Source organism: Sebastes umbrosus, chromosome 16 (assembly GCF_015220745.1).
Source record: "Sebastes umbrosus isolate fSebUmb1 chromosome 16, fSebUmb1.pri, whole genome shotgun sequence".
Taxonomy (NCBI): Eukaryota; Metazoa; Chordata; class Actinopteri; order Perciformes; family Sebastidae; genus Sebastes; species Sebastes umbrosus.
In genome coordinates this window covers 15,701,044-15,721,414 of record NC_051284.1, presented here as the reverse complement: position 1 = coordinate 15,721,414, position 20,371 = coordinate 15,701,044, and the positions used below count along the sequence as shown (strand labels likewise).

Below are 20,371 nucleotides of genomic sequence, written 5' to 3'. Positions count from 1 at the left end.
AACTGCTTCTGCCAAGCTATTTTATTATAAGTATATACAGGTACACATATAAAAATCAACAATATGTACAAGAGAATATGGACAAATTCATTTAACTCTTCATTCTAAGTTGTAAACAAGTGAATTGTAAACAAAACAATAGCACAAAACACCTTCCACATACAGCAAAAACATACCCAAGGCACATCCTTGATATCTTAACAAAACATTAAAATTCTTGTCTGTTTTTTTTGTGGACGAGGGGGGATCACCTGAAAATTGTGAAATCTAAAAAGTACAATAAAACCAGAGGTATTCAGCAGGTGTCATCAAGAGGGGAGGCGGGCTAATGTATTCACTTCCTTTTAAGCACAAACATTACTTAACAAACCACAAAACGTATGTGCTTCGGTGGAAACCTATCGGTGACTTTCTCTTTAATGTGCTGTTCTAGGAGGTAGTCCAGACTCAGTTAAAATATGTTCGATGCCACTGCTTCTTCTTCTGTGGTGCAGGAAATGAAGCACCAAAATAATTAATGTGAAAAACAAAGTAGGTTCCCATAGACATTAGTTTTCTGAACTCATGTGAGTCAACGGTTTCAAAAGCAAAACTTCAAAACTGAAGTTTTCTCTTGACTTTGCTATAGTTTCCACAAGATATTCCTACTAACCATTACCTTTGGAAATTGATATTTTGATGGGGTAGCGCCGACTGAAAAGCATCCTCCTCGCTCTCCAGAATATGTTCGGCAAAAAGGTTGAGCCACAGGTCAGAGGCAGGGGAAGTGAAGGGGGGCTGAGGAGTAAATGGGGTACCCTAGAGGGGGATCAGCTGCCTGAACAGTTAGGTTCCTTAGCATGAATGGGTGAGCCTGGATGCTGTAACGCTCCTCGTCGTCATTAGTAGCATACAGGAGCTCCCAGGAAAGGTTTGCCCACTGGCCTCGCACCCCCTCTCCATTCAGACGACCCACCTGCACCAGCTGCTCCTGCAGGGACAGAACTCGCCCTGTGTACGTACCCTGTGGACAAGGACAGTCAATCATACAAATGTAATACACACACATTTCACTGAGACTGGCTCTAAATTGTTATTTCAAATACCCTCAATTTCATTCCGACGTCTGAATAAGAATGAGCTGTAGGTAAGGTATCAACAGATTTGATATTTTGTAGCTTTGACAGGATGTAAACAAGGACTGGTGTGTGCAATTACCATAGCGAGGTCATGTCCTAGAGAGAATAGGAAGGGTTTCTCCTGAAGGACGCTGTCGTGCCAGCCTTTCTCTGTCACCAGGCCAATGTACCAATCCCTTTCATATTCCTCCAAGGTGCTGAACAATTCCTCAGGGGACTCCATGGGTCCTAGACTTGCTTGATCAAACAGCAGCTTGAAACTGAACCTGAAGGCAAACAAAACATTAGAGGCAAAATTTCAAGGAAATATATATTTTTTTTCTCTGGTATATATAATTCTCGCACACACTTATCACCTCTGCATTGATTTATTTAAGAAGAGTCATGTCACAAGGATTAACTCTAATGACATATAGTGATCGGAGTTACCAAAAGCTAGAAACTGCCAATTTTACCTGAAAGCCCGTAGTGCGAGCTGGTAAAGTTCTTTACTTGAGGACAGCCAGTCGAGTCCTTCCGTCCATGGTATATCTCCGCAATAGAGTCTGTATACGTAACTGGGACTAGTGAAGGCAGACTCTGCCCCCAGTGAGATGAGACATGAAAGTGCAACCTGTGCATGCAGCTCTTTCAAGGCTTCATCCTCCTTCAGGGCCTTGGTCATGTCCTCCGAGGTCTCGCCCTGCACAGCAGGCCCAAACCGCCCCAAGGTGAACCGAAACCAGTCCTCAGGAAACAAAGGCCTGAGCTGCAGCAAGCGGGATGGCAGCAGAGGCGCAGTCCTCCACCCCGTCGGTAGGTTGAACACTTCCGACTGGGGGCAGCTGAAGTTCAGCTGAGGGAGAGAGCCGGGACTCTCTCTGAAGACCTCTGGGTTGCGGCCTTTATCCACTGCTGGCATCCCGATGCCCAGACCCAGAGGCTGCAGTGGCTGCAGGGCGGAGAGAGCCATGTTTTCAAAAAGACTGTCCATCTCCACAGAGCCTGGCAGGGAGGCTCCTGTCTGCAGCCCTGCGTGTCCAGGCTGGGCCTCTGCGGTCACTAACGCCACCGTCCGCCTGGCTGGTTGAGGTCCAAATAAGTCATCCTCATCTGACCAATCACCAAAGGAGGTCAAACTGGAGCTGTCCTGTCTGAACCTGAGAGAAGACACATTGGATTCCACCACGACAGCCTCAGGTGGCTGGTTACAAGTGGTCTGGGCCAACTGGGAAGACTGGGACTTCCTGCCTCCGACCCCTGGCCCTTCTTCACAGCTCCACAGAAATCCTTTATGCTTCTGCACACAGTATCGGAGGAGCAACCAGACCAGTGCTTTAAGAAAGTCATCCTGAAGTTTCCTCAAGTTGTCATGAGAGTCAATGATGCCAGAGAGCACATTTCGGGCATCGGAGTAGACTCGCACTGCGAGGGCAGCACAAGGGGTGAGGGCGTTTGCCCAGTGTAGGTTAAAGCCCTGGGTGAAGCCGAGCCGCTCAGGGCGCTCAAAAGCAGCCTCAAACACCTCATCCACTCTCCGTGCCTCCACTGTGTGGCAAGATGTCTCCTGCAGCTCCAGACCCTGTAACAAACCACACCGCACTATGTAATCATGTTGTAAATGACTGCAGTGATTCTTTATAAGCAAACAGAAAGACACAGTACCTTAATGCTGACTGTACAATAGCCATATCCTCTCTCCAGGATCATTATCCAAACCATACGGTCCTGAAAGCGCCCAAGAAAATGAGAGCCGGGGGCTAAAGAACCTACAGAGGGGGGAGAAAATCATCAGTCATCCATGCATCGAACATGTAAAGAGATGTTTTCTGTAAATTGAGGGCAACAAGGAGGGGAAACACAATATATGTACATCATGTAACACACATAAGTAATGGTGCGCACTCCTTTCATTTTGCATCAGCTGTGCGTCCCTCTGCTGACTATGTGGATAACATGGCTACTGGATGAGCTGCAGGGAGACGCGTACTGTCACAGTTGTACAGGACGGTCATGATACTGTTTTAACTGGCTGACTGCACAGAGATCTAAATATTACATCTTTTCTTAGCCTTAGCTTTCCATTAGCCTCTAAAAGTTCACTCATTTTGTACAAAGCAGGCAGAAGACAGACGTTTGTTTCAACGAAGATGAACAGAAATGGCAAGGTGATGGAGGCTTTTGTTTTACGAGTACTCGCTTGGCTCAAGATTAATGTCATGTCCCATATCGACATCTCAGAATAGTCCCAGCCGCTACCTCATGATGGGAAGTGACAAGCTGGGCAGACTCCTTTCCTGCTCGCTCCTCCACGGCCCCCAGTGTGAGCAAAGCAAGAGAACACTACAAACTGCCATCGTTAGACTGGGGGCATCAACCTAACAAGCGCCTATTCTGAATTATACATCACAGCTACAACACAAGATCACCTCAGCAGCGTCATTCAGTTCTGAATCATCAATCCATAAATAATGATTCTCTACTTGCACCGTTTTTCATGCCCCCCTCCTGATCGAGCACAGGACAAAATCCTAGCAGCAGCTACGTTTGGCCTAAGAGTATTACGCGGTTAATGGTGTGGAAAGATTTGGATGTAATGAATACAGATCAGAGCTATTTTTTTTGGGTCACTTCACAGGAAGCTCAACTGGATCATGCAAGCTCGCATTACTGCCAGCGATTCCAAAGAGCTGCTCACAACATCATTCCTCTTACTATTAAACCATATGAGGTGATGGTTCAGTGCTCTTTGATCTGCATACTGTCCCTTCTTGACCCATAGGAAAGATCAGTCACGCAGTTATAGTACAAGTTAGGGGTGTCGCATGTACCCGTATAGATGATAACCGTGATATTTAAAACATATTGTGGAAATAATCCAGCGCCTCTTAAATCACTTTTGTATATTTATGGTTACAGACTCTCTCTCCACCTCCCTACACATAATTAATGTGCCAAAAAAAGAGACAAAACAGACAATAAACAAAGTTTAAGATGAATTTGATTGATTATTATTTTTTTTCTCTCAAATTTTTACATAGATATCGCGATAATATTATTATCCTGAATTTTTTTGGTGATGATAATCGAGTAGTGAAAATCCGATATCGTGACAGCCTTGGAAGTCAAAACACATTATACTAAAAAATTGTAGAGCTGCAACAATTAATCGATTAGTTGTCAACTATTTAATTAAATGCCAACTATTTTGATAATCGATAAATCGGTTTGAGAAATATTTTAAGAAAAAAAAAAGGCTAAATTGACTGACATTTCTGACATTTTATAGACCAAACAACTAATCGATTAATCAAGAAAATAATCAACAGATTAATCGACAATGAAAGTAATTGTTAGTTGCAGCCCTAAAAAATAGTGATAATATTAACTTTTGTATATTGTTGGAGCACTGCAGATCAGTGTGCGTACAGCTGTAGGATGTAAATAACAAAAAATATGTAGTTCTGAAATTTACTAAAATAGTTAACGGTTGTTACTTTTAACATCTGAGAAAGACTCAAAAAGAAAGACACCATAGACAGAAGACATATCTAGCATAGACAACTAACCCAGTGACCCTCTTGCAAAGGCCGTCCTCAGAGCAGAGGCCAGACTTCCGCTCATCTGCTGGTAGAAGATAGAGTCCGGGCAGGGACAGGCGGTACCTACGGGGCCTGGCCAACTGCGCTGAGGCCGGGGGAACCCCACCAGGAAGATGGGCAGGGTGAAGAGGGGCAGCAGAGGGGCAGAGAGCAGGGCAGACAGGGTCACCACCGCCAGCAGCAGCGGGCATAGGGAGGCATTCACAGCCAAGAGGGTTCCAGCCGACTGACGGCGCTGCTTCTTCTCTGTCCAAGATGTCACCAACACAGTCAGGGTGAACTTTAGCTTGGCGAGGAACTGGGTCAGCCTGTCAATCAGGAGGCCCACCTGGATCAGAAACACACAGGCAAACAATGAAGAGCACTGAACTACTGAACCACCATCCGGTCTTATCAGCTGATGTCTGTCTAATATACCGTATGTTTGAGTGACTTTTTGAGTGCTTCATTCTAGTGATCCGACTTTTCCAGTCCCGATACCGATAGCGATACCTGGGCTTTGGGTATCGGCCGATACCGAGTACCGATCTGATACCAGTGTTTAATTAATTAGCTGTATGTCTCACTGTGAGGAAGTGACTGGGATCATTCTGTTATGTGTAAGGCAACATCAGGCTCGACTTAAATATTGCTTTCCTAACATTGTAAAACAACAACTAAATACATACATAAAAGAAAAAGGAATTTACTGAATTGTTATTTATTATTAAAGTAATAAATTGTACTCCAGCAACTTGGTAAACAATCTTCAAAATTAACATGAATCGCAATTCAAGTGTAAACATTTTAATGCAGTAACAAATTGGTCAAAACTTAAACAGAAATTCAAATTCCAGTATATAATGTATATATATATATATATATATATATATATATATATGTAAACATAGGATCTAATTGAATAGATCGGCTCCATTGTCACCGATATCCGATCCAGCCATTTGAGTCAGTATCGGCCATATATCCGATCCAGTATCAGCTGGATCAGATATCCAGTCAGTATCAGCATCCCTACTTCATTCACATTTTTTTACTTTACTTTATATTTTTTAAGTTACGTTTAATATCTGCTGATCAAACTAAAAGTTTGGGACAATTTCACTGCAATATTAATATATACACTCAGCAGCCACTTTATTGGGTACACCTGTAAAATTATATGCAATCTAATACAACAGCTCATTCATAAATTCTCCCTTTGCAAGGATAATTGGCACTGTCAGAAAGTTATTGATTTAACTATATGTTTATTATTGAGGTGATAGTTTACAATTGTGTTGTATTGGACTGATATATTAAGGTGTTTCTAAAGTTGTGCCGCCCACTTATTTGTATGTGTGTATTTTTGTGTGTGTGTGTGTGTGTGTGTGTGTATGTATGGGCGTGTGGATGGATGTCTCTGTTTACTTGCACATTTTTGCTGCTTTCTTTGTTGTTTTGGTTTTATTTAAAGCACTCTGAACTGCTTTTGTATGATATTGTGCTATACAAATAAATATGAATTGAATTGTCCTCAATTTGCAGCAGATCTGTTGCATTGGATTATATTAAATTGTATAGACGTACCTAATAAAGTGGACATATTATATATATTTTTTCACAAAGGCTCTGTACTTACCTGAAAAAATGTTGCAATATTTTGAAAAAAAGTTAAAAAATGGTATCAGTACCAATGGCAATTTTCCATGTTTGAGTTTTGACAAGATGGCTCCATTATGGTATAAATGCTTCAGACGAATATTCTTTAGGTTCAGAAACTAAGTATCCCATGCCAACAGGTCAGTGTTCTGTTCACAGCTACAGCGTATACATTTGAGAGATGAGGTGGCACAGTTTAGGACGGATTTAAGCCTGCAGATATGATATACAACACAGAGAGATCTAATGTGGGGTGTAAATAAGGGGCAATTGAAGGTTGACCTCACCAGCAGAAGCTGAACTCCAGTGCCCAGGTTGTCCCACCCTGGCAGCAGGTTGTTCCCAGCTGCAAGCCGCACAAAGACCACCACCACCATCTGCAGCAGAGCATCCTCTGAATTCTGCCACACCTGCAACAAAGAGCAACCACTGTGCTGAGCATAAAAACCAAGCAAAACAAACTCCGGGATTAATCACAGCACATCTTAAGAACAGAAAAAAAGGAAGTTGTACAATCAGAACCAGAAATACTTTATTGATCCTCGGGGGGAAATTGGGACGTTAAAGTTCCTCTTATATATAAGCATAAGAAATATAAGAAAAATAGAAATAAAGGAGTATATATAATGTAAATTATGTCTATAATACTAAAATATATAACACAATATATGTAGAGTGACATAAATCAATAATAAAAATAAGAATGTACAATATGTGTGTCAAACACATACAATATATAACCACAGTGTGAGTAAGTCAATTAAAAATAAAAGGTAACACTTCATTTTACAGGTCTGCAAATTTCATGGTGATTAGGTGATAATAAGCAAGTTACCTATTTGAGATTTCTTTGGAATTATTGCCAAATAAATTACCTCAAAATGTATCAAAGATTACGTTATTATAACCATTATTTAATAATTATATGCTAAAATGGCACATAATGTGTTTTTAAAGAAATTTAAAATAAGTTATTTGCTAATTATTATCTATTTATCAGTAGACATGGGAATAAAGCTTATCAATTAACTTATGTCAACTTATTCTTTTCCTGGAGATGTATTAAATAAATTACCAGCTATTGGTAAAAAGTGGAATCAATTATTAAATAATGTTTATAATAAAGTCCTTTTCGATCAATTTTGAGGTAAATATTGGGATAATTTGGCAGTAATTAAAAAAAAAATTCAAATAGGTTACTTGCTAATTATCAACTAATTACTATGAAATTTGCGGACCTGTAAAATGAAGTGTTACCAAATAAAATGCTGAGAAGTGGGATCTATTAATATGATAATAAGAAATTATGGGGTAGTAGCTGCTGTTGCTGCTGATAAATCCAAGGGACAGTCTGTTGACTTTTTTTGCCTGGAGTTACTTTTAAAAGAAGGTCTTTATTGTAACAAATATGTTCTGCATGTTATGTTCATATTGATATTTAGATTGTGAGCAAGAGTAAGTGTGAGCATACCACTCTAAAGGCTCGAGTGAATCCCACACTGAGGGAAGCCCTGTGGAGCAGCTGCAGAGACTTGTCCATAGACAGGAAAGCAATCATTGCAAATGGAGACACTGTGAAGTAAAACACACAGTAAGTGAAGGTCAAAAACACTTTCACACAGAGCACTGTTGTTTTCACACCTGAGAGAGATAAAACCAAGCTCACCAAGATAAAGAAGGACTCGTCTGATTGCTGCAGCAACATATAATCCTCTGTTCCTCTGCTTGAATGTCTGCACACTGGACATGCCTTTAGGGTACAGGGGATTGAGGAACACCCCTCCAAATACATAGGCCCCCTGGATCTCTCTGAGAGCCCAACAGAGGCCGAAGAGTACGAGGAGGAGGTAGCTGACAGGAGCCTGGGGTCCCATAACCAAGCTCTTGGACTGAGCTGAACCGAGGAAGTGATGCAACAGCCCCGCCTCTGCCATCGCCACCAGAAACAGGCTCAAATATAGCAGCAGCTCCCTGAAGCCTAGATTCCAGCCAAAGGGACTGGGAGGAGGAGGTGGCGACCCCCCTCTGCGAAATCCATGGTCCCCAAAGGCTGCCTTGGGACCTCTGCAGAGTGTGCCAACCTGGCTGAGGTCCAGGCTCAGCAGAAATCCCGTAGAGATGGAGAAGAGAACCACACCCAGTGTTGACGGGATGAAGTAATTACATACAGCGATGCTGGCAGATACACCAAACATCAACAGCAGCCTGTGGGACAGCGCACACACAATAGGTCAGGGCTGATGATACACAGGCTACTGTCACATTTGTCATTTCAATGGGATTATTAGAATCTGATGAGGACAAGTTTCCCACATAATGCATAATGTGAATAAACAAAAACTGTGTTTCGCTCAACTTGCTGCATTGAAGCAATGAATAGAGACGGCATCTGATAAAATACTATTTTTTAAATCAGAGCTAGAAATTCATGGTGAAATTATGACAAATAAACTTTATTGGGAAAACATGTGGTCGTAGGGCTGACCAGAATGCTTCGAAGCTTCAACCTTTGCCATGATAATCGACCTCCAAATCAGTATTCGAATGCTTCGTTTTTTGTTTTTCTTATTATAGATAAGTATATAATAATAAAGTATAAATCCCCAAATAGCCCATGAAATAAGGGATAATCCTACAACATTATTCATTATTCATATTCAACATTAATTATTATGAGTTATTCTCAGATGGACATTGCTGTTTGTTGTGTGTAGAAGTGCATGTGTGTACAGTTGTGCGGCAGCGGCATTGTTCGGGCACTGAAATGGGGGAGATGGAGACAGACAGACATGTCAGCCTGCTGCGCTGAAGCGAAGCTTCGAATACCTTCGAATATTTCTCACCGAAGCCTGAAAAATGTTATTCGGGACAGCCCTAGGTGGTTGTTTATGTAGTTTCAGATTTTCTACTATAGTGTAAAACTGCTGATGAAAGCTAAGGCTGAAGCATGCGCTTTCAATATGTACCTGAGGTTGCTGGACATGGGCGAGCCTCCTAAGCCAAAAACGAGAGCCTGCTCCATGCCCCAGAGGAGCAGGGCATCCAGGGGAGGCAGTATACCGAGCGCCCACAGAAGAGGTAGGAAGAGGAACAGCACATGGAGAACCTGGCTGGCCAGTTGGAGCTCAGGGACAGGGCCTGAGAACCTAAATCGGAGCAAGACATTGACATGTATTATGGCAAAATAAAATACATTCTATAAGAGGACATCTCAATTAATCAGACAACTGTGTTGCTGTTGCTCACCTGTCAGCCAAGTCCACAGCAATGAAAATAAAAATGTAGAGGGGCCGGGTGAGTGGGGTGATCTCATAAGTGTCCTGTGCCTGGAAAGTGGCCGTCTCTGTGGCTGTATTCACAATGAGGGAATACTCAGCTATACACAGTGTCACCCAACTCAGGACAAAGACGACCAGGGATATGCCAATGCTGCCGTAGAGAGCAGTCAGTCTGCCAAGGAACACATACCATGTCCCAAAGCCACAGAGCACCCCAGCTAGTACTGTGTGCAGCACCACATTCAGTCCAAACCTCTTTCCCGGGGCGATAAATCGTACTGTCTCTGGGCTGATGCAGTGGGTGAACTCCACTTCCTCTTCATCAACCAGGATGTTGGGCGCACCTAGCCTCTCCACAGTGCCGTTCCTCCGAGCAGCATACAGCGCCAGGGCCTGGACACCCGCCGCAGCCCCGAACATAAGCATACCAGAAAGCACTGTGGCGTGGAGTTCCTGAAGCAGCTGCAGCTGGCAGAGCAGAGTACCGATGCCCCCGAAAAGCCATGGTGTCAAGAACAAGACTACCTGATTGACATACACATATGGTGGGGCACAGTAGCCCAACTTGAAGCGTGGACCCCCCAACACTGTCTGGGGGAAGCGCTTCCAGAAGAACTCCTGCTTGTACTCATTAAGAAGGGGCACATCTGGCCCCATTCTGACCATTCCCAAAGGGGTGGCAGGTCATCTCCACACAGCTGAAGGAGGGGGTCCATTCATCATCCCATATGCAATGAAACTGTCTGCAATGAAGCACACCTTCAGTTAGGCAATGGAGAAATAATTATTACCAAACAAACTAGAGATGACCCAACACAATATATCATAATATAATTACTCCCGAAGGCTGTGCCATCGGTGTGTGAATGAGTATTTAGATTAGATCCTGATGGGCAGGTTGTATGGCAGCCTCTGCCATCAGTGTATGAATGTGTGGGAGAATGTTGACATGTAGTGTAAAGCACTTTGAGTGGTCGGACGACTAGGAAAGCGCTATATATATAAATGCAAGTCCATTTACCATCATTGTCACTGTCATACAACAGTAGCCCCAGTCTGTGCCTCTCATGTAGTAACATTACACAAACTGAAGTTAAATAAGCAGTAAATAATACAATTGTGTTGCTGCATTGTGCATGTATTTGGATAATTGTGGAACTTCTGAGTGCTTCTCCTAACTAACTTCTTACAGCTGTCATACTATAAACAGAGTACTGGGGTCACTGCAATGACCACTAATGGATAATAATAACCATATACAGTATTTTCATTAATTTCAAAATGTATTTCAAACATGTAGAATACAAAAAAAATTAATAATAATAAATGATCATACCAACAAGTGGACAGTCAGAAACAAGTAGTGTTTACATACAATGAAAAGCGTAAGAAAAATAAATTGTCAACACTTGATGCCTTGATTTACATATTCGAAAAGGAATGAGAAGAAGTATAAACGTATTTAATCCCACCTCTTCTCCATAAGTCAATTATTAATTATTAACCAGCTTCCTTATTGAGCCATACATATACTCTAATTAGATTTTCCTAAATTTGTCTAAATATAATTATTATTATTTATAATTATTCTAACTATAATTATTACCTTTAATCTGTGTCATACAGAAATTTAAATTAATTACTGATATATATCATTTTATTGCTAATCTTATGTTACTCCTAAACAAAATAATATTTTTTTAAAGCCATTTAACTACAACAGGACAGACATACCTCAAAAGCCCAACTCCTTTGACACCTAACTACTAATTTCTGCATCAATCTTATAATATAAGGTTGTCAAAGCATCCCTGAAACTGTCAATGACTTAACTGACATGTTGAAATTGTTGTTAGCACCTTATATAATACGTATCCATTAAAATAGTTATTTTAATAACAAAAGAAACCTTCTGTTTATGGTGTATAGCACAACATGAGACACAACCACAGGAGCAACAGCTACTGGGCTGCCATGAAAACACATCACAGCAGCTTGTTTTGTACTGTGTTAACTGATGCATCTTGTTTTTTGCACTATCCCCTTTGCTGCTGTGGGACTAATAAAAGGGATATCTTATCTTATCTTACATCAAAAGCCCAACTCCTTTGTCACCTACTAATCTCTGCATCAATCTGATAATATAACAGCATGAAAGAGCATCCCTGAAACTGTCAATGAGTTAACTGACAGGTTGAAATTGTTGTTAGGACCTTATATAACACGTGTCCATTACAATAGTTCAATAACAAAAGAAACCTTCTGTGTTTATAGTGTGTATAGCACAACATGAGACACAACCACATGAGACACAACCACAGCAGCAACAGCTACTCAGTTGCCATGAAAACACATCACAGCATCTTGTGGATGAGCTAACCTGTGCTAACCCCTTCAAGCTGTCTCATATAACTCCTATAGCTCCTATAACTCCTAGAATGGGTCATTAGAGATGAGTAAATTGTCCTCCAGACCTCCAGAGACTGTTCTCATCCTTTAACGTTAGCTAGCTGTTATTATTGTTGTTAGCTAGCCTGACTCTCCGTTAGCATTGCTAGCTTCTAACAGGTAAATAACAGCAGGTAGGCAACACTGCTGTGAGACAAACTTACCGTTAACAGCAGAGTAGGCAGCTGCGGATAGGTTTGTGTGTAATAGTTGAGGATATAGGAGGTATTAAGTGGAAATAAGGTGGAAATAAGGCAGCGTTAACGTTAGCTGCGAGCTAACCGTTTGAAAGCCAAGCAACATCGCTATAATACACAGAGAGGTTTCAACCAATGAGAGTGGAGAGAAGAGGAGAGCGCGTCCTCTGATTGGCTTAAAAATGATTAAGCCCCGCCCCTTGCCACACTCAACCCCGCCCCCTTACATCTACACTTGTTATTATGGAAAAATATTTTTATTCCTTTTTTCCCCAAACATAACAAAACATAACACTGGTGCCATAATACCTTACAATATCTTACATTTAACATTTAATATGTACATACATCATTGGTGGAGCAGGATGATTGTGAATAGGGTGATAGAATAGGATGATGACTGAATTGTATACTGATTTTTTTCTTTTTTAATTGATTATGTGTATATGTGTTTTTGTATGTGTATATACTGCGTGTGTGTGTATGTATGTATACAGTATATATATGTATATATAAATATATTTTATTGTTTTAAATTTTATTTATTTTACTTGTGTATATTCTTTTTACTTATGTATCTATTTTTTGTATATAATATGTTTTTCCTGTATCTATTCTAGCTTATTTTATATTAATATTAGGTTTATTAAGTTTCTTTGTACCGATAATGTTATTTTTGGGGACATTTGTGAATGTTTGTTCTGTTGTTTCAAAATGAACAAAAAAACAATAAATATAATATTGAAAAAGAAATATGTACATACATAAATACACACATACACATCACCTCCCACTCCCACACAGAGACAGGACCAGCCTACTTCCACACCCCTAGAGGTGAAGTTACAGAAGAAAAAACATAAAAATATTTTTTTTAATAATTTAATTAGTTAGTTAGAATTAAGTAATAAGTAATAAGTACTACATTAGTATAGTTCATGGTGGCAAGATAGAAACCTCAGTTTAATTAATTAATTAATTAATTAATTAATTAATTAATTAATTAAATAAATAAATGTAGAGAGCAAAAGAAATAAAGAAAACAGCACGTAGAAAATAATAATTAATAATTAAGTAAATACCCTAGAAAGGTTAAGATGATTCTATATACGTGATCCATGGATCCCATATCCTATAGAAGAGCTGTGGGCTACCTCTTATAGCATAGGTTATTTTTTCATCTTTTCAACTACACGTTATTAAAACAAAAGAAACAACACAAATACATGTTGAAATAAATAGGTTTGATGTAATGCTATATTCCAGTCAAGATCAGATTGTAAATAACATGCAATTTGTAGTACAATTATTTATTATTTTTTGGAAAATTTGATATTCATAAGACAAAATGGTCAGGAAGCAAAGCCAACATTCCTGCAATTTGCATCCTGCATCATTGTGACGACCCCTCCACTTGGTGTCCCGTGTCTTTTTGCTGGTTCACTTTTGTTTTGCAGGAGAGAGGGTCGTCAGGCTGATGAGCCACACCCGGGCTTGGTGTGGTTGGGATAAAAGCTCTCTACCTTTCAACAGATGTGGCTCTCTTCCTTGGCTGGCACACCTGTTTTGGTTTTGTTTGCAGCAGACATTTTCACACACCCACACATGCCTACATTACTGATTACTGACTTTCCACATTTATTTAGTTATTGATTGTTAGTTTGTTAAATAAATGCCTGTTACTATTTTTAAACTCGTCTGGTCTCCCATTTTTGTTGCAACCTTTGAGCCGGGTTGTAACAAATGGGGGCTCGTCCGGGATTTGTTTGACCCAGTTTAGATTGGTATTGTGCAGTTGGTTCTACAAGTTGTTATTGCTTGATTGGCAGAGACTGTGGTTTCATGAATGAGATCAGTTGTTGCCTAGTCGGCAGGTGCACCTCATTTTGTAAATTGAGTTGTGCATCTAGATTTTTGGGAGACATGGTCGAGTGTGGTAAGTAGGCTGTTCTGCTGTTTTTTTTGGTGAATGTAAGCAGCTGAATTGGATAACAAGTTGCTGATTTGTTCTGGTGTGTTAGTATTGAGTTGTGCATGCTGGTGATTTTGTGGCACTGAGTTCTGTTGGTCCTGCAGCCAGTGTTAACACGGGTTGGCAGGTGTGAGCTATCAGCAGTGATTGCAGGGTCTTCTAGTGAGTAACTTTTAGCTTTTGTGGAGTTTCCCTGGGTAGGCATAGCAATGTGGTCCATTTGGGCTCGTTGGTTTGTTTTTTTAGTTTGTTATTTTTGTGCGGTGTGCGGTCAGAGCAGTTGTCTCGGGGACACATCCAGAGCTGTCAGGTGGGTAACCAGCTTGCTGGGGGCCTAACCGAGGCTACTGGTTTAAGTGTTTAAAGAGCCTCCCGCTAATCTGCATGAAGACTAGGGTTCAGTGAGGTAGATTAGTTTGAGATAGGTAGTTTAGGTAGGGGGAGACTTCCACATTAGTTTGGTAGACAGTCTCTTTTGTGCACTATTTGACCTGGGCAACACTGTCTGTTGGCTCTGTTGGTGCCTTTAGACCAATAGTGTGTGATGGCTGGGGTAGTTGGACCCAGTTATGAGAGTTCTGCACAGCCTGGAGGGTTTCTGGGTAGTTGGACCCAGTTACACTGAAGGTGCTCCATTTGTGAGAACCTGAATGATGGCTGTTGCAGGAGGTTATAGTGGTTCATATGGTCGGCAAGTAAATGGTTGCAGGAGGGATGTGGTGAATTGTCATTGGTTGTGCTGTGACGTGCAACTTGGTAGCTTGGCCTGTTAGCCGTGGGAACATAAGCGCTACAGCTCATGCCTTGGTTGGTGTGAGCTTTGTTGTAGTTTGGTTGCCTCTTTGTGCTGTGCGTCTTGGGACGACTTGTTTGGCTAGTGAGCCTTTGTTGTAGAGGAACCTTTTGATGCTACTTTTGGGTAGCGCTTATATCCGTTCTGTATGTTTTGGTAGCTGGGATTTTGCACGTCACTTTGTCCGATACTTGCACATTGTTTGACGATCTGTGTGTTAACCACCTAGTCTTGCATTTCCATGTATAGACCAACCCTCCAAAGAACATCTTGTTTTCAAACCTGGTGATGTACCATTACTGTCTAATATCTCTATGCTGTAAATTCTTAAATGCTTCTCCAGGTGTTGGAGTTGCTGGGTTGCAGTGTGGTGATTGGTTGGCTGTCTAAGTGACACACTACAGAACTGGTCAGTATGAAAGGTTTATTTTTTTGAAATTATTAGGCTATGTAGTTTACTGTATTTTGTTAGAAGTGTTGTCTGTCGGCATTCCCGGTGGGAACACCGTTTTTATGGAGGGGGGTGTGACGACCCCTCCACTCCACTTGCTGTCCCGTGTCTTTTTGCTGGTTCACTTTTGTTTTGCAGGAGAGAGGGTCGTCAGGCTGATGAGCCACACCCGGGCTTGGTGTGGTTGGGATAAAAGCTCTCTACCTTTCAACAGATGTGGCTCTCTTCCTTGGCTGGCACACCTGTTTTGGTTTTGTTTGCAGCAGACATTTTCTCACACCCACACATGCCTACATCACTGATTACTGACTTTCATGTTTATTTAGTTATTTATTGTTAGTTTGTTAAATAAATGCCTGTTACTATTTTTAAACTCGTCTGGTCTCCCATTTTTGTTGCAACCTTTTGAGCCGGGTTGTAACAATCATACCCTATATTAAAAACAAAAAAGGCATTAAGACTTATAAATTATTAAATGATTATAATATGATGTATAGAACATATACACAAACCCTGGCATTATGAAATGTATCTGTAATTATTTTTGTTTTGTCTTTTTTGTTCAACTGTATCTGTACCTCTGTTAATGAGCATGAGTTCAATAAAGAAAGTATTAAATAAAAAATTCGGATAAATGGTATACTGAAAGAGAAGTGCTCTAACAGACATATTAACAAAGTTATGTTTCTGTCCATTCATCTAGATGTTTTTTTCTTCCTTATTTGAGGATAAACAGTGGGAGAAAGCTTAGAAAATTTGTGATAATACTGTATCAATAACAAACCAAGGAACTTGTGTTAGAAAGATACAAGCTGGATATTGATTACAAGTGTGATCTCTGTGGCTTTGAAAAAGAGTATTTCCCATCTATGTTTTCACTGTATATAAGAATGTTCTGGATTTATGTAAGATGAATGTTGAAATAAATGTTTGATGTAATGCTATATTTTTGTCAAGATAAGATTGAAAATATGATCTATAACATACAATTATTTATCATTTTTTGAAAATGTCATATTTATAAGTATAAATGGTCAGGAACCAAGCCAACTTCCCTGCATTTTATTAATGAATTCAAAAAACATAGCTATATATATTTTTTATCAATTATCAACATCTTTTTAGCTTCTGTCTTTAATAATACACATAATAAATATTCATTATTTGTTTTCCGTTCCATGGCAGGAGTCTTCCTGTATCTTTGGCATTCCCGAGGCACCTGAGTGGATGTCAACCAGCCGAACATCCTAGGAAGCTGCAGCACCACAGCTGAACACACTGAACACACTTCTGCACCAAACCTGCTTCCAGACCCAAAACCAGTGTGGCAACACTTAGAAGAAGACGACAGCCGCAGTCGAGTCGATGAGGAGCGTCCCAAACTCACCAGTGCAGATGAAGCTGTCACTATGTGCTTCCTCTGTGGTGGCAGGTTTGTGAAGCTCCTCACACACGCTGCAGCATCTGCTCACCTCCATGTGCACAAATCAAGACGGCCAAGAAAGAGACACTGACAGACTGGTTATTATTGTATATACGCACTATTTTATATCATTATTTTGCATACAATTGTTTACTGTGTAGTACCTTTCTATACAGTATTGTAGTGTCCTTTGTTGAATTCATTAAAATAGACTAAATGTAAGATGAGCCACTGTTCTGTGAGATCCTCTACCCTCAGTGATGCTGCGTTAACATGACGCTTCTTAAATACTGAATCCACTGCATGTGTCACAATGTTTCTATTGGCTAAAATGCTTTAAACAGCAAAATATATTTACATATTTGATGCTGGGCCAGATTTCTAAACATTTTTGACACAGATGATACAAAACTCCATCAGATTTCTTTCATTGAGGCCTGAAAATCCACAAATTCAGATTCCTCTCACTTTATTTTGGAGACAGTAACCACAACGTATTAAAATGACCTCAAGGCAATGAAGCCTAAAGTTGGTTAACTTTTGTTAATTGTTAAACAGTGACCACATATTCTGTTTTCTCTTGGTTGCCAGGATTTTTTGTGTCTTCCTGTTTCTATTTCCAGTTTGTGGTCACTGAGCCAGTACTTGGTTTGGATAAAAGTATAATTAAGTATTCTTGCCTACAGAAAAGTATACTTGGCTTGTAGTTGTGGTTACGTTTTGATAGAGTAGCCTAATATAGCGTGTGAGAGTTTGTAAAAGGATGTTTTGATATGAATTTACTTCAATTCATCAAGAATTTTTGCCAATTTTGGATTCTCTGTTCACCGTGGAGGCATGTGAGAATTCTTTTTTTTTTTTCATCACAAAACATCAAGTCAAATAGCAAAAGGATCTAGTCTCTTTATGTAATAAATAAATCATTGGCTGAGTTTTGTAAGTTAAAGTATACAAAGTGTACTTTCATAAACTAAAAAGTGGGCTACAAGTATACTGGCAGTATAAAAACTATTAAAATAGTTTACTGAGAGTACTTTAAAGAGTACTTTCATAAATTAAGTGGGCTACAAGTACATAACTAGTAAACTAACATTATACCTATAAGTTCACTGTCATAGTATACTGTAGTTGCAGTACAAAATACAACTCAGATGTAAACTAGTTGTGTACTCAAAGTTTACTATTTTACACTTAAAGTATATTTTTATAAACTAAAAAGTGGGCCAATTTAGTCCAAAGAAGCATTGAAGTAATACACTTACAAGTATACTACTCATATATTAGTATTAGTATACTTACTACATAAAGTATACTTGGGGGAAATATACTTGAAGTTTACTTAAGTACACTTCATAAAATAAACTTCATGTATACTACTTTTTTGTAAGGGATATTTGTATACAGCATATTTAGTATATTAAATATTTACAGACAGCCATCAGCACATTAAAATAAATCACTAATGGCTGGTTAATGTTGCTGATCTGGGAAATGAGGCTGTGTCTGTGCTAGCTCCTATCTGTAGGCTATATGCACACACACCTGACACACAGTCTGTATGAGCACCTTGTGTAAAAGCAAATAAAGTGTTTCTCTGTATATCAGTATTAACTCTTTACTCAGTAGCTGCATGTTGGATGTTCAATAAACACACACAGTAGTACACATTGATATGCACGCTCCGGTGCACAAAATTGCCAACCAGATCATCATCCAGATGTGCTCAACAACAACAGTAACACACTGGTTTTGCGTGCAGATGTGATGCTGTGATTTAAAGGGACTGTGTTTAACTGTGAAGTAGGCCTGTGAGTGATCACCTGTGTTTGGCGCTGGGCCAAAAACTTTGTAACACAGCTGTCACTGTTGCTGTTTGACATGGGACAAAAGATTTATTTTTTCATCAAGTCAAAGATTAATTTAAGTGGGAATAACTTTGAGTGATGAAACTGTCAATATCATAGCCAGGCATAAGATAAAGCAGCAAATAAATCAGGAAAAATTAGGCTTTGATTGTCAGTTTTTGTGTGAGTGGGAATCACATTCAGCTGTAACCACCAGCTTTATTAGAAACTCTATTGTATGAAAAACTGGCAAAACTACATGAATACAACTGTAAAATGCAGAAAACACTCCTCAATAAATAACAAAGGATTTTACCACTCCAACTTGCTTTCCACTGAACAATGAAAAGACCATCCCTCTAATTATAATGACATCTTGTTTATCCTCCTTCTCCTAAATATTTTTTCCAACCTCTCACTTGCCAGTATCTTTAAATCCTGACTCTAATGCGCTTAGTCGACCCCAAAAACTGACATAGGATTAGAAATATTAATATTAAATCCTTGTTATCATGTTCTTAATACAAAAAAAGAGCAAATCCTACAAGTATTTTATTATTTCAATATAATGAAAGTGATTGTGGTGAAGTGTCTGCCTCCCCAAAATGTGGATTTACTTAGAAGGAGGGCACAAAAAGGAGGATCATGAAGTGATCAACTAAAAAGGCCACAATATCAACACAAAGAACTATAATAATCTGGAGCCAAGGAGATTAAATTGTTGTTGTTATTCTTCACTGAGGCTGAGGGGATGAGGGTGAGCAGGAGGTTGTGTTTCCTTGTCATCTTGAAAAAGCAATTTCTGCTCTGTGTAGGACACAATAAACCATAACAGCAGAAAAGCCACAACAACATGTAATCCTCCCATAGCACCACTTATTTAAAATCATTGCTCCATTTTTGTTATAGCTGCCTGATGAAGACTTGAATTAATACTTCAGAGTCATTAAAGGAGAAACACAAATGCAAATATCATGAAATGAAAAAGGCTGATACCAAATTGGCTACAATCTACAAAAAGCAGACCATCTAACGGTGCTCTGAAAATTGATTCCCGTTAAATTTACAAGAAAATTGGGCATTTGTGAGTTGTTTGGTTACCAATTGTTTTCGCCATTTTAACAGAGCGACGCACTCTGTGTGATTGAAATAATGTGATAAATGACACACAAGTTCAATAATGTGATAAATCACAAGCAGGTCCAGAAATGAAAAGCAGTTAAGATTTAATGCTCTCATCCAAAATATCTACACAAAATAAAAGCATTTTCCTTTTCATTCTAATTGTCCATCTCACTGCATTCTTTTATCTGTATTTCCTCTCTCTCTCTTTATTCTAGGGCACCTCACAGGAAACAAATTACAGCAAAATGACAAGCAACAACAATAACTCGATGACAGATTTCAAGAGAAGCAATACGCCGAGATTGTTTTTGAATAGAGGATGTATTTGTGGGGATGAGAAATGAACTCTGGGACATAATACGCACCTTTTGAAAACAAAATAATTCACATTTTCATTATCTGAATTTGTTTGCCATCAGCAGCCAAATGTGGAGAAAACATTTGATTTTTTTTTTTGAACAGCCAATTCCAAGTCAAGTGATGATGTAATTGTAACCTCTACC

General features: G+C 39.6%; 1 protein-coding gene across 1 annotated transcript; it reads right to left on the bottom strand.

Annotated features, from left to right (window-relative positions):
- Positions 1 to 3: 3 nt before the first annotated feature.
- Positions 4 to 12,400, bottom strand: pcnx4 (pecanex 4). The gene is made up of 11 exons (XM_037746548.1): positions 12,228 to 12,400; positions 9,584 to 10,358; positions 9,304 to 9,483; positions 8,004 to 8,542; positions 7,809 to 7,909; positions 6,625 to 6,747; positions 4,667 to 5,027; positions 2,763 to 2,866; positions 1,574 to 2,679; positions 1,198 to 1,384; positions 4 to 1,003 (listed from the first exon to the last, which is right to left on the bottom strand). Exons 2-11 carry the CDS (start codon positions 10,279 to 10,281, stop codon positions 752 to 754), a joined length of 3,651 nt encoding a protein of 1,216 aa, XP_037602476.1. The 5' UTR covers positions 10,282 to 10,358; positions 12,228 to 12,400; the 3' UTR covers positions 4 to 751.
- Between the last annotated feature and the right edge of the window lie 7,971 nt (positions 12,401 to 20,371).